Source organism: Octopus bimaculoides, chromosome 12, assembly GCF_001194135.2.
Source record: "Octopus bimaculoides isolate UCB-OBI-ISO-001 chromosome 12, ASM119413v2, whole genome shotgun sequence".
Lineage (NCBI taxonomy): Eukaryota > Metazoa > Mollusca > Cephalopoda > Octopoda > Octopodidae > Octopus > Octopus bimaculoides.
The window spans coordinates 10,049,058-10,062,505 of record NC_068992.1 but is presented as its reverse complement, the minus strand read 5'-3'; the positions used below and the strand labels follow the sequence as shown (position 1 = coordinate 10,062,505).

Sequence of the window (13,448 nt, the reverse complement as noted above, 5' to 3'; positions counted from 1 at the left end):
TGCTGGTGGCACATAAAAAGCACCATTCGAGCATGGTCGATGCCAGTCCCACCGGATTGGCTCCTATGCTGGTGGCACATAAAAAGCACCATTCGAGCATGGTCGATGCCAGTCCCACCGGATTGGCTCCTATGCTGGTGGTACATAAAAAGCACCATACGAGCGTGGTTGATGCAAGTGCCCGCCTGACTGGTCCCATGCCGGTGGCATGTAAAAAGCACCATTCGAGCATGGTTGATGCCAGTACTGCCTGACTGGTCCTCATGCCGGTGGCACATAAAAAGCATTCACTACACTCTTGGAGTGGTTGGCGTTAGGAAGGGCATTCATCTGTAGAAACCTTGCCAGATCAGATTGGGGCCTGGTGCAGCTTCCTAGCTTACCAGTCCTCAGTCAAACCATCCAATCCATGCCAGCATGGAAAGCGGATGTTAAACAATGATGATGATGATGATGAATGCATTCAATTACATATTTGTCCAGACAGTATCTTTAATACAACGTTTAAAATAACAACAATGTGATGGTTCTTCTTTCTTGTGTTTTTTTGCCAATACATGAAGATGCTAACATGTGTGTGTTTGTGTCTGTCTGTCTGTCTGTCCCCAAACCACCACTTGACAACCAGTGTTAGTTTGTTTATGTCCCCATAACCTCAGCAGTTCAACAAAAGGGACCAACACAATACGCACCAGGCATTCACAGCAGTGCTCCAGCATGGTCACAGTGCAATGACTGCAACAAGTGAAAGGTAAAAAAGATTAAAAAAGAAAGACAAAGCCTTACCTGTGAATATAGTCTGTGTGTTGTGATGCAAGAGGATGTTTCTGCACACTTCTAGAACTGCTGTTGCTAACGACCACGACAGTTTGTCATTCACTAACGAATGCAGCACACTGATGTGCAGGAAACGAATGGTTGCCTGCAATATAAATATCAAATCGTAATGTTACATATTTTCCATTAATTAATATCTCATTACGTATCGTAGAGAAGCATCGTTAGACGTCTTTAATGAATTCAAATTGCTACAGCTGTATGTCGTTAAGAAAAGCTTTGCAACCAAGTGGTTTTGGTTTCGGTCCCATTGCTCAGCACCTTGAGCAAGTGACTTCTGTTACAGCCTTACACCAACCAATGTCCTGTGAGTGAATTTGGTAGACAGAAACTATGTGGAAACCTGTCATATATATATATATATATATTATATATATTAGCTGCTGCTGCTAATGATGATGATGATGATGGTAATGATGATGATGACAACACTGATAATGATGACATATTTCATCTCTGGTGACTGAAACCAAAAAACAAATCTAAACAAACTCATCTGTCTAAAAATGATTCGTTTAAACAAAAAAAAATATCACTTTCTTACCAAAGGTGGAATTCTTTCATCATTAGCCGTCATTTTCAGGACATCCAAATAATTGTAAAGTAAATCTTCCGTTATGTTTACCATATCTACAGAGGTTACCATCTTCTGTAATTCTTCCAGTAAATAAAGGTAGACGGAACTGGAGTTATAAGAATGAAATGGAAAGATGAGCAACAAACTTTCAAACAAGTAACAGAATAAACAAACATAAGTTAGATTTTAGTGGGACTAAACACAAAATGGTATAAAGATTTCTCGTGAATAAGGAGAGAGAGACTGTTGTGGCACTCTGTCGCTTACGACGTCGAGGGTTCCAGTTGATCCGATCAACGGAACAGCCTGCTCGTGAAATTAACGTGCAAGTGGCTGAGCACTCCACAGACACGTGTACCCTTAACGTAGTTCTCGGGGAGATTCAGCATGACACAGTGTGACAAGGCTGACCCTTTGAATTACAGGCACGAGAGAAACAGGAAGTAAGAGTGAGAGAAAGTTGTAGTGAAAGAGTACAGCAGGGTTTGCCACCATCCCCTGCCGGAGCCTCGTGGAGCTTTAGGTGTTTTCGCTCAATAAACACTCACAACGCCCGGTCTGGGAATCAAAACCGCAATCCGATGACATCGAGTCCGCTGCCCTAACCACTGGGGCATTGTGCCTCCACAGAGGGAGAGACTGTTGTAGTAGCTGTAGAAGTGACAGAACAAGTGTCCAGAGTTTTGGGGCGTTTTGAGGATTGTTGGATGTTAGTGACAAGTTCCCAAAGTATGAATGAGAAAGTAATCGTAGGGTGCTGATCCAGAATGAAAACCTAGTTAGTGATTGTAAGATATTGGTCAGTGAAGTTTTGTAGTCTAAAATATGTGAACGAAATACTATGTGCTTACATTTTCTTTTATTCTTTGCCATTATCAAGACTGAGAAAACGGGCCAGAGCCTAGGATGTCTAAATCATTTCAAACTATGGCAAATGCTTTAGTAGATCGGAGGAGCAGAAACTGCTTCCAGTGGTTTCTGCTCCTTTTAGGAGAAACAGAGAGGAGACACTAATTGCAATTCATTGTTGAGGGAAGGAATGGCTATCTGTTGGATGGCCAGGTTTTATTTACATTTTTTTTTTTTTTTTTTTTTTTTGTCTCAGACATGACAACAGCTGTTTGACACAACTTCCCACATCAGCAATGTTTGAATGCCAAAAGTGTGTGCCAGAATGGCTTCATTGTTCTGCACACATCTCAGACAGGAGCAGCTGATAGCACTTCCATACCTGTAGAGTTTATATCAAACCAGCAATGTTCTCCAGTTGCACTGCCAGGCCAGGAATTTCTGGCAGTTGTACATATCTCCCCAGACTGAAAACTTCTCGAATAGAGTTTTACACTGTGAGTGGACATGACTAGGAGAAGTGAACTCCAAAATTAAATGGATCGCCAACAGGCTGGCAACTCATGAGGGATAAATGAAACAAAATTTGCAGATGGAATTATAATCAACCAGGATAAATGGAGTAAGCTTTCAAAGGTGGATACAAAATTTGCAAATTTGCAGAAAAGTGATTTTTTTTTTTTAAGTGAATGAGATATTTATTTACCCATGGACAGACAGTCATGCATAGATAAATGACAAAGCAGTTAATCATATTTTTTATAAACATGCAGTGCTAAATTTTTATTTCTCTTGTTCTGAATGGGTCAGTGATAAATCTCTTCCTGAATAACAAAAACTCAGTTTATCACAAGAAGCATTCCTCAATTTATCTACTTCTAACCATTCTTGAGACATCAATGAACAGAGGTGACATACAATAAGGTGAACTAAATGTACAGTGAATGCACAATGAAATGCCTACAGGGAATTGAAACCCAAAAACCTGTGAATTGAAACCCAAAAACCTGTGAATTGAAACCCAAAAACCTGTGAATTGAAACCCCAATACTATAACCACTTACCTATATTATTTCTACACCTTAGCTGTTGAGGGTAGAGGCTGAAAAACCATGCACAATTACCCATGTAAAAACAACAACAATAATAATAATAATAATGGCTATTATGATTATTATTATGATTATTATTATTATTATTATTATTATTATTATTATTATTATTATGAGGGAGGTGGACTGGCATAATCATTAGAGTATTGGACCAAGTGTCATGCTATGTTTGGTTCTTTACATTCTTAGTTCAAATCCAGATGAGGTCAACTTTGCCTTTCTTCCTTCTTGGTTCAAAAAAACAAAGTACCAGCTAAATATTGGGGTTGATGTCATCAACTAACTCACCTTCCTCCAGGCTTCAGGCTCTGTGCCTATCTTACAAACAACAGCAACAACAATCACTTACTTGCCACAAGGGATGACAGGTAAGTAACATTAGGGAGACAAATCACGAAAACAATTAGTGCAAAAAAACAAAATTGAAATGAAATTAAATTAAATATCTCAATAGGAGTAAAACCATATGGAGCCAATCAACAAATCCATAAGATCTCAGATTAACCTTAATGACAAGGGCAAGTGTGCTCTTCCAGTTGTGTTCCATGGCCTACAGCTACATGTTAAGAGTAGGTCCATTTACTTGGGCCATTCTCATTCATCATTCTCACCCACCTTTCAGTAAATATACTGATGGGTAGAACTGCCCACTACATCTTTATAATTCTCCCCAAATGAAACTTGAAGTTGATGAAGGCCTGACCAAAGAGGAAAGTGCTTATCCCTAGTCCAGTCAACCTTGTGAGCAACCTCTCTCACAGTATCCATAAGATAGAGGAGAACTGCTTGCCCTTCCTAGCAAAAAGAAGACAACAGGACAATCCTCATGATGGACTCAATTGATAGACAGATCTGTCATACGCAAGACAGCATATGTTTGACATAGCTCTCCAAATCAGCAACGCTCTGATACTAAGAGTGTGTGCAGAATGGTTTCATTGTTCTACACATGTCTCAGACAGGCCCAACTAACAACAGCATTGCTGTGCTTGAAGAGTTTATCCCAAACCAGCACTGCCAGACCAGGGATTTTTTAAAGATGTACATAGCCCCCCACCACCAAAGTGAAATCCTCTGGAACAGTCTGTTCAGTTTACAAACTGTCCACTAGGAGACACAATGAGTTTCTGTAATAATTGTTCCTAATATATGCTCAAAGCCTTAAATTTAGGGGGGGTGGGGGTGGACGTAACTGATTTGACTATAACTCTCCAACCAAGTATTTGACTGGGTGGGATTTGAACTGTGAAGATAGACACTTGATAATGGTTTCTAATACAGGCTAATGGCTAAAAATTTGGGGAGAGGTTAGTAAATTAAATCTACCCAACTACTTGACTGGTATTTTACTTTGTCTGCCCCAGAATGATCAAAAGAAAAGCTGACCTCAGCAGAATTTGAACTCAGCAAGTATAGGACTAGAACAAATATCACAAGACATTTTGCCTGATACACAATGATTGCTTTAACAGACTGATTGCTTTAAAGGGATAATAATAATAATAATAATAATAATAATAATAATAATAATAATAATAATAATAATAATAATAATAATAATAATGATAATAATAATAATAATAATAATAATAATAATAATAATAATAATAATAATGGTAACAACCACCATCAAGCTCTCATTACACAAAAATGTCCCAGAAAACCAACAAGAGACATAAGAAAAGTCAGAGTATATAATAATAACAATAAGAATGAAAACAATATGATGATGATGTTGATGATAACGATGATGATGATGATGATGATGATGATGATGATTAGTCCCAGGCCAATCAAAGGGTATAGCTGTGACCATCCAATTTTACCAGGTCAAACACATTTGGGATTACATTATGGGTATGATTTGAAGGAGAACTGGTGGTGGTGGTGGTGGTGGAGGTGGTAGTGGGGGAATATATGGAAGGAGTGATGCTGATAATGGTGGTGGTGATGGTGGTGGTGGTGGCGGTGACAATGATGATGATGAGGATGCCTGACAATGGTGATGATAGTAGTGGATGGTAGCAGCAATGTATATACATTATGTGTGTGTGTGTGTGTGTGTGTGTGGAATGAAGTGGACATACTGTAAGTTCTACTCACCTGTCTGGTACATCTTTCTCAACTTGCATGAGGAAGTCCAGAGTGTAAGGAATAAATTTGGAGTTTGAACACACCAATTCCAGCATTAGGCTATTGAAAGAAATACACAGATCAATCAATCAATCACTCAATTAATCCATTAATCAGCATAAAAGTTTCAAAATCATTGATGTTCATTCAAGAGAAAGGCCACCAAGTTAGGCTGATATAGTTTAATATATATGGATGGCTTCTTTACAGTTTCTACAGTGTCTATTAATTTCACTCACAAGACATTGACCCCCAGTTCTAAAGTAAAAGACATTTGCCCACATTGGCATACAGCAGGAACAAATCTAAAACCACATGGTTGCAAAGTGAACTTTTTAATCATGCCTGTGCCAAGAACCATGCTTTTACACATGCCTTCTCCCCCCCCCACTCACACACACACATGCATGCATGTACAAACACACACATGCATACTTGTGTGCATGCATGCACACACATGCATGTATATATGCATGCATATGCACACGCACACGCACATGCATGCGTGAATGCACACCTGCATGCACAAACATGCATGTACACACACACACACACACACACACACACAAACACACACATGCATGCATGAATGCACACCTGCACACACACTCACACACACACACACACACACACATCCTGTCTGCTTCACACTAGTGAGGCTGAACAGAATATACCAGTGATTCTATTGCAGTGGACTGATGTGATTTCGGAAAGAAAGAACTGGCTTACTTTTGAATATTAGTTCCAAGTTTAGAGGTGTGATGTCGACAGTAAAAATGAAATAGGGCACAGTACAAGGATACAGCAGCATGGGGATCATCTGTGGATTGGGCTAACTTTTTCATTGACTGGAGGTTGTTCAGTAGGAAGCTGTTGTCTGGAAGTAATAATAACAATAATAATAATAATAATAATAATACATTGGAAGCTATGCCAACACTATGGAATAACAACAGAAAAAGCTGGTAGAGGCACACGCCTGAAAAGGTCACAGAAAATGAGAAAGCAACCATACTCTGGGATATGCCAATACACACAGAGAAATTAAAGTCAATATGCTGGATATAGTTGTCAGAGATCGGCAAGAAAAAAATGATCGATGTATCAATACCAACAGATGATAATGTTTCTCTAAAAGAAACAGAGAAACTTTCAAAATACAAAGATCTGGAAATAGAGATAACTCGAATGTGGAGGCTAAAAACAGAAACAATTCCTATCATAGTAGGCGCATTAGGTATAATAAAAAAAAAAATTTAGACAAATACATAACAAAACACCAAGACATACAAATATATATAACATACAGAAAATTGCACTACTGGGCACTGCACATGTCCTACATAAAACACTTTCAATACAGCAAAAATAAGAGCACCACAACAAACCACAGCACATACCCAAAGCACACAGGGCTGTGCTCGGTAGTGCAGTGAAAGCATGTGATAAAAATAAGAAGACTACTGAATAATAATAATAATAATAATAATAATAATGATAGGCGCAGGAGTGACTGTGTGGTAGGTAGCTTGCTTACCAACCACATGGTTCCGGGTTCAGTCCTACTGTGTGGCACCTTGGGCAAGTGTCTTCTACTATAGCCTCAGGCCAACCAAAGCCTTGCGAGTGGATTTGGTAGACGGAAACTGAAAGAAGCCCGTCGTATATATGTATATATATGTGTGTGTGTGTTTGTATATGTTTGTGTGTCTGTGTTTGTCCCACCAACATCGCTTGACAAAACCGATGGTGGTGTGTTTACATCCCCATAACTTAGCAGTTTGGCAAAAGAGACCGATAGAATAAGTACTAGGCTTACAAAGAATAAGTCCTGGGGTCGATTTGCTCGACTAAAGGCGGTGCTCCAGCATGGCCGCAGCCAAATGACTGAAACAAGTAAAAGAGTAAAAGAGAATAATAATAATAATAATAATAATAATAATAATAATAATTGGAAACTAGACAGGAGCAGAAACCAGAGAGTGGTGGAGTCAGAGATGTGCAAAATCCCCAGCCATCAACATCACATCATCAAACCAACACAGCATTCTCTCTTGCACATCAGCATTATTATCATCATTCAATGTCTGCTTTCTATGCTGGCATGGGTTGGACGGTATGACTGAGTACTGGCAAGCCAGGAGGCTGCACCAGGCTCCAATTTGATCTAGTAAGGTTTCTACAGCTGGATGCTCTTCCTAACGCCAACCACTCTAAGAGTGTAGTGGGTGCTTTTTATTTGCCAAATGGTGTTTATTATGTGCCACTCTTCTCTTAATATAATTATATAGTTAAAATTACAAATAATAAAAAATCTTTTCTTACCAGAATCTAAAGCAGGAGGAAGACATTTATTAAGTATAAGCACTTTTTTGAGTTGAATTGAAATATCATCAAAAGCTGTTGGATTGAGGTCTGCGATCTGTTTTGAAGCTATGACAGGAACAGAATTCATCACAGAATATTTGCATTGTTCTCTCTGTAATCATCAAAATCAAAAAAAAAATAACAAGGTCCATTATTGCATGATCGAAATAAAATTGTGGAGAAACCTGTAAGTTTTGTTACATTTGGTTAAGTGGTTAGAGTGTTGAACTGATGATCATAAGGTTGTGGGTTTGATTCCTGTCCAGGCATTGTGTTGTGTCATTGATCAAGGCATATCATTTCACATTGCTTCATCTACTAAACTAAAAATGAGTACAGACCAATTTCTAGTACAGTTTTCTCTCTCTCTCACCAACTCTCTCTCTCTCTCTCCAACTTTCTCTCTCTCTCTCTCTCTTTGTCATCAGAGAACTATGATCTACCATGTCCATGGATACTATGGCTTGTACTGTAATTACAGACCATGATCATAAGAATCATGTGATTTGTGGAAATACGCATAGCAAAGCATTAAAAACATTTATAAATTCCATCCATGGATATTATTATTATTATTACTATTATATATATATATATATATATATATATATATATATATATATATATATATATATAGATAGATAGATAGATAGATATAGATATATATCTGCACACACTCATTAAACAGACAAACTGAAGACATATATAAAAGGAACATACCTCGTTATATTCAATATAATCAGCCAAGCACGACAACATCAGATGCCGATGTAATACACTATGAGCAGGATGCAAGGATGCCATAACAAAACGTTTATGAAGAAGAACCTCTTCAGAATTCAACAAGATTTGGCGGGGAAATTCCATCTGGAAACAGAAACAGTTTAAGTGACATTTACCCAAATTCTATTTAACCAAGTTCTATTGTGCTGATTGAATTTCACAGTTACACCTGCACAACAGCCTAGGCTACAATCTAAAGGAAGTCTACTTCAATGATTTGTAAAGACCAAAGTAATAGTTATTAAATCTCACTCAAATGAAGTCATCATCATCATCATCATCGTTTAACGTCCGCTTTCCATGCTAGCATGGGTTGGAGGATTTGACTGAGGACTGGTGAACCAGATGGCTACACCAGGCTCCGATCTGATCTGGCAGAGTTTCTACAGCTGGATGCCCTTCCTAACGCCAACCACTCTGAGAGTGTAGTGGATGCTTTTACGTGCCACCAGCACAAAGGCCAGTCAGGCGGTACTGGCAACGGCCACGCTCAAAATGGTGTATTTTACATGTCACCTGCACAAGGGCCAGTCCAGCGGTACTGGTAACGAACTCACTCGAATGTCTTTTCACGTGCCACCGGCACAAGTGCCAGGAAGGCGACGTTGGTAATGTAATAGTAGTTAAATCTACCCTCAAATTATGATGATGTATCTGTTTACTCTCAGAATGATCTGACAGATTTGAATGCAAATATCTGATTAAAGGTGTCTTTGTCATCAAAGAACATTTTTTTCTTTAGACAATGTAACACAAATGGATTCATTGTGCCTCGTACAACAAGGTCGAACCTGAAGTCACATGGCTGTAAAGCTAACTCTGTAACCATACACCCATGCCTGCACCCATACACCCATCCCAGCACCCATACAGTTAAAGCTGTACTCATGCCGCCATGCTTGCACCAGTCTTACACGGTCATATGGTTCAAGTCTTGCTATAGCTATTGTGTTGTGTCCATTGAGTAAAACATTCAACTCTGATCTGGTATGCCTGACAAGTGTTAAACAGGTTTCACTCTCAATGTCATGGTTGAGTGGTTAGTTGTAGGGAAAACACACGGCTACAAAAAGCACATATTGCTTTAACAAAAAGACAGTGCAACTCTCATTCATACAAGCATGGAAGAAAAAAAAAATAATAATAATATATGAATGAACTAGGAAATAGCAAGAATAGAAAACAAAATTTGAATGAATGAACTGGAAGATAACACAACGTCAATCAATGTTATTGGAGCATTTTCTGAAAGTAATTAATATGGTGTAATATTTATAGGTACATCCAACGAAATCTACTTCGGTCTTTTGTGATAAAAAGAAAAGAAACTATTGATCAGTCTTTTGAATTGTATAAAGATAATTTAATTTCTTTCTACAAAAGGCACAAGGCCTGAAATTTGAGGGGGTGGGTGCAGTTGATTACATCGCTCCCCCTCCCCCTTCCAGTGCTCAACCGGAACTTATTTTGTTGACCCCACGAAAAGGATAAAAGGCAAAGTCAACCTTGGCATAATTTGATCTCAGAACATATAACCAGAAGAACTGCCATGATGATGATGATGGAAACAGTAAATCTATTGATTGTTATTACTATCTATATATTTACATATATTAGCCATGTTTGACTGCTAAATCTACAAGTATTTTCTTCATTCTCTCTCTGTTTCTTTCTCCTTAATTCTTTCTGTTGAAGAGTGTAGGCTCGAAACGTAAAAGACTTTTTCATTTTCCCAAGCGTCAAACTAATACACTTGCTTTTTGTTCATACACCTGTCTTTGTCTTTTGTTTTTCTATAAATTTCAACAACATATGTTTATATATATTTATATATATATATTAACACAGCAAGTTCATAAGAGAGATGTTATATCAAGACAAGTACTGTGGTAACTGGCTATCAACAGTGTATATACATTCAGTATGATACATAGATGGCTATTTTAATACTGCTTTAAGTATATATACCAGATTTATAGCTTAGGTTTTCTTTTGTTTTTGAAAGAGAGAGAGAAAGAGACAGAAAGGGTTTTTTTTTTTGCTTTTTAAGTGAAACATACAAACCTTTAAATAGACAACCATCAAAAATAAACTTGCATCAAATGTTGACGTGTACTGGAGAGCTAGAGACTTAAAAATCTGGAAAAATAAATAAACGAAACATGTAAGAATCCCTGCATCATATGAACACAGAGGAAAAAAAGATATACATCAATATCTAAAAATATAGCTGTGTGGTAAGGAGCTTGCTTACCTACCACATGGTTCTGGGTTCAGTCCCACTGTGTGGCACCTTGGGCAAGTGTCTTCTACTATAGCCTCAGGTCGACCAAAGCCATGTGAGTGGATTTGGTAGATGGAAACTGAAAGAAGCCCGTCGTATATATGTATATATATGTATGTGTGTGTATATGTGTGTGTGTCTGTGTCTGTTCCCCCAACATCGCTTGACAAACGATGGTGGTGTGTTTACGTCCCCGTAACTTAGCGGTTTGACAAAAGAAACCGATAGAATAAGTACTTGGCTTACAAAGAACAAGTCCTGGGGTCGATATGCTCGACTAAAGGCGGTGCTCCAGCATGGCCACAGTCAAATGACTGAAACAAGTAAAAGGGAGTAAAAGAGTAAAGAGTATATTTCTCCTCAAAATAACAAAAACCCTTCTGTTCTTCAATTTGTGGCGGAGTAGGTTTAAATCCAGGGAAGGTAATTGCTGGTTGAAGGGAGATGAGTCTTATTTCAATTTGATTTATCTTTCTCGTACCAGTTGATCTGTTGAGATGATTGATGCCTTTCACGTACAATATCTTCATGTTCCGTTGAGAAAAAAGAAATCCTCTGAATATACTTACCACAACAAATTTCATTTACAATTAACCCTTTAGCATTCAAACCAGCCATATCCGGCCAAAATATTTAAACTGTTTTATACAGAAACTGACCAGATCTGGTCTCTCACCTCAGCCCTACCATGTCATTCTAAAACTAAAAAAATCACATCACTGAAATCTCTAAACTACAAGATAATGCATGATTAATTCAAAGCAATATAAACAAACAAACATCACATTTGAGAGAATAATCCAAACACTAAAGGGTTAAAGAAAGCTGCAGGAAGAGTATGATGGAACATATTTGCCAAATAATACAGTAGAAAGTAAGTTTATAGACATGACAGTTTATAGTTTAGATAAAGTTTACATTTATAGTTTAGGGTTGGTTTCAGCAGTCGGTAAACGCAATATTTCAGGATGATAATGCACCAATTCACACAGCTAAAGTTGTTACTGAATGGTACGAGGAACATTCTAGTGAAGTTGAACATCTTATCTGACCACCACTGTCCCCAGATCTCAAAATAATTGAACATTTATGGAGCATTTTAGAAAAACAAGTAAGGAGTCAATATCCTCCACCAGCATCACTACAAGAACTGGAGACTGTTTCCGCTAAAGAATGGACAAAAAATTAGCATATCTAAATAAATAACACATCTCTGGAGTTAATTAATTAAAGTATAATGGTTTACTAAGAATGGTAATGGATCAATAAATAAACAACAAAAAGAAAGAGAGAAAATAATGAGCTCTACCCCCAAACCCCACCAGTATAAAGGGAGGAGGTGAACTTACAGAGGGCGGAGTTTCCCAGTCAGACTTCACAATAGTTACAATGGTGTCTATTAATGTCCACAAACATGCTGGAGTGAAAGGTATGTAGTTATCCATGACTAGAGACACAAACTGCTTCACCTCCATGTTCAACAACGATTGTTCATCAGGACTTGGAGGCTGCATTGAAATATGACAGAAAAGAAAATATGTTTTAATGCCAGAAAAGTGTTATGAATACAGTAAAGTAGATTATAATTTGAACTCTTAAGAATTAATAAACTTTCAAAAGAATGAGAAATAATTCTATTTTTGGAATAGAGAATCTTGAAGCACATGAAACTATGAATAACAGCGTGTATGTATTGAGTTGAAAAATCTTTTGGGGTAGAAAAAGTCAAAGGCTTTCCATCCAAAATGGTTTTTCAACCCAATATTTACAGGTCGTCATTTATAGTTTCACATGCTTCAAGATTCACTGTTCCAAATAATACTTAATTAAGAGAAGAAATAATGAAAGGATAATTAACCTCATCAGTTGAGTGTCTTGAATGTTTAGTTTCCTTTGATTCGAACACATTTTGTCTGAAATAAAGCAAAGGGTATAAAATAATAATAATGATAACAATAATGATGATAATAATGATGATGACATTTCTTTCTAGAGAATGAAAGACAAAGTTATCTTTGGTGAGATTTGAACCCAAAATGTAAAGAGTCAATATGAATATTACCAAGCAGTTTTTTTTTTTCTGCTGTTCTAACAATTCTGCCAACTTAACACCTTAATAACAACAAGTAATAATAATAATAATAATAATAATAATAATAATAATAATAATAATAATAATAATAATAATAATAATCCTTTCTACTAAAGGCACAAGGCCTGAAATTTGTGAGGAGGGGACAAGTCGATTACATCGACCACAGTGTTGAACTTTCTAATGATTCTGCCAATCCACTGCCTTATTAACAACAACAATAATAAAATTATAACATTTTTTTGCTTTGGTTCTGGGTTCAATTCTACTGCGTAGCACATTGGGAAAGTCTCTTCTACTATAACCTTGGGCCAACCAAAGCCTTGTGAGTAGATTTGATAAATGGAAACTGAAAGGAGCTTTTTGCGTGTGTGTGTGTGTGTGTGTGTGTATCTATGTGTGTGTGTGTGTGTG

General features: G+C 37.4%; 1 protein-coding gene across 1 annotated transcript in view; it reads right to left on the bottom strand.

Moving 5' to 3' along the window:
• The window catches only part of LOC106876765 (AP-5 complex subunit beta-1), a 24,574-nt gene that overhangs the window by 2,190 nt on the left and 8,936 nt on the right, over nucleotides 1–13,448 (bottom strand). The window contains exons 6-14 of the mRNA XM_014925454.2: nucleotides 12,801–12,855; nucleotides 12,292–12,450; nucleotides 10,723–10,797; nucleotides 8,596–8,742; nucleotides 7,834–7,987; nucleotides 6,238–6,385; nucleotides 5,479–5,568; nucleotides 1,382–1,520; nucleotides 787–922 (exon numbers count right to left, since the gene is read on the bottom strand). Of these exons, the coding sequence (XP_014780940.1) occupies nucleotides 787–922; nucleotides 1,382–1,520; nucleotides 5,479–5,568; nucleotides 6,238–6,385; nucleotides 7,834–7,987; nucleotides 8,596–8,742; nucleotides 10,723–10,797; nucleotides 12,292–12,450; nucleotides 12,801–12,855 (1,103 nt within the window). The remainder of the gene's footprint in view (nucleotides 1–786; nucleotides 923–1,381; nucleotides 1,521–5,478; nucleotides 5,569–6,237; nucleotides 6,386–7,833; nucleotides 7,988–8,595; nucleotides 8,743–10,722; nucleotides 10,798–12,291; nucleotides 12,451–12,800; nucleotides 12,856–13,448) is intronic.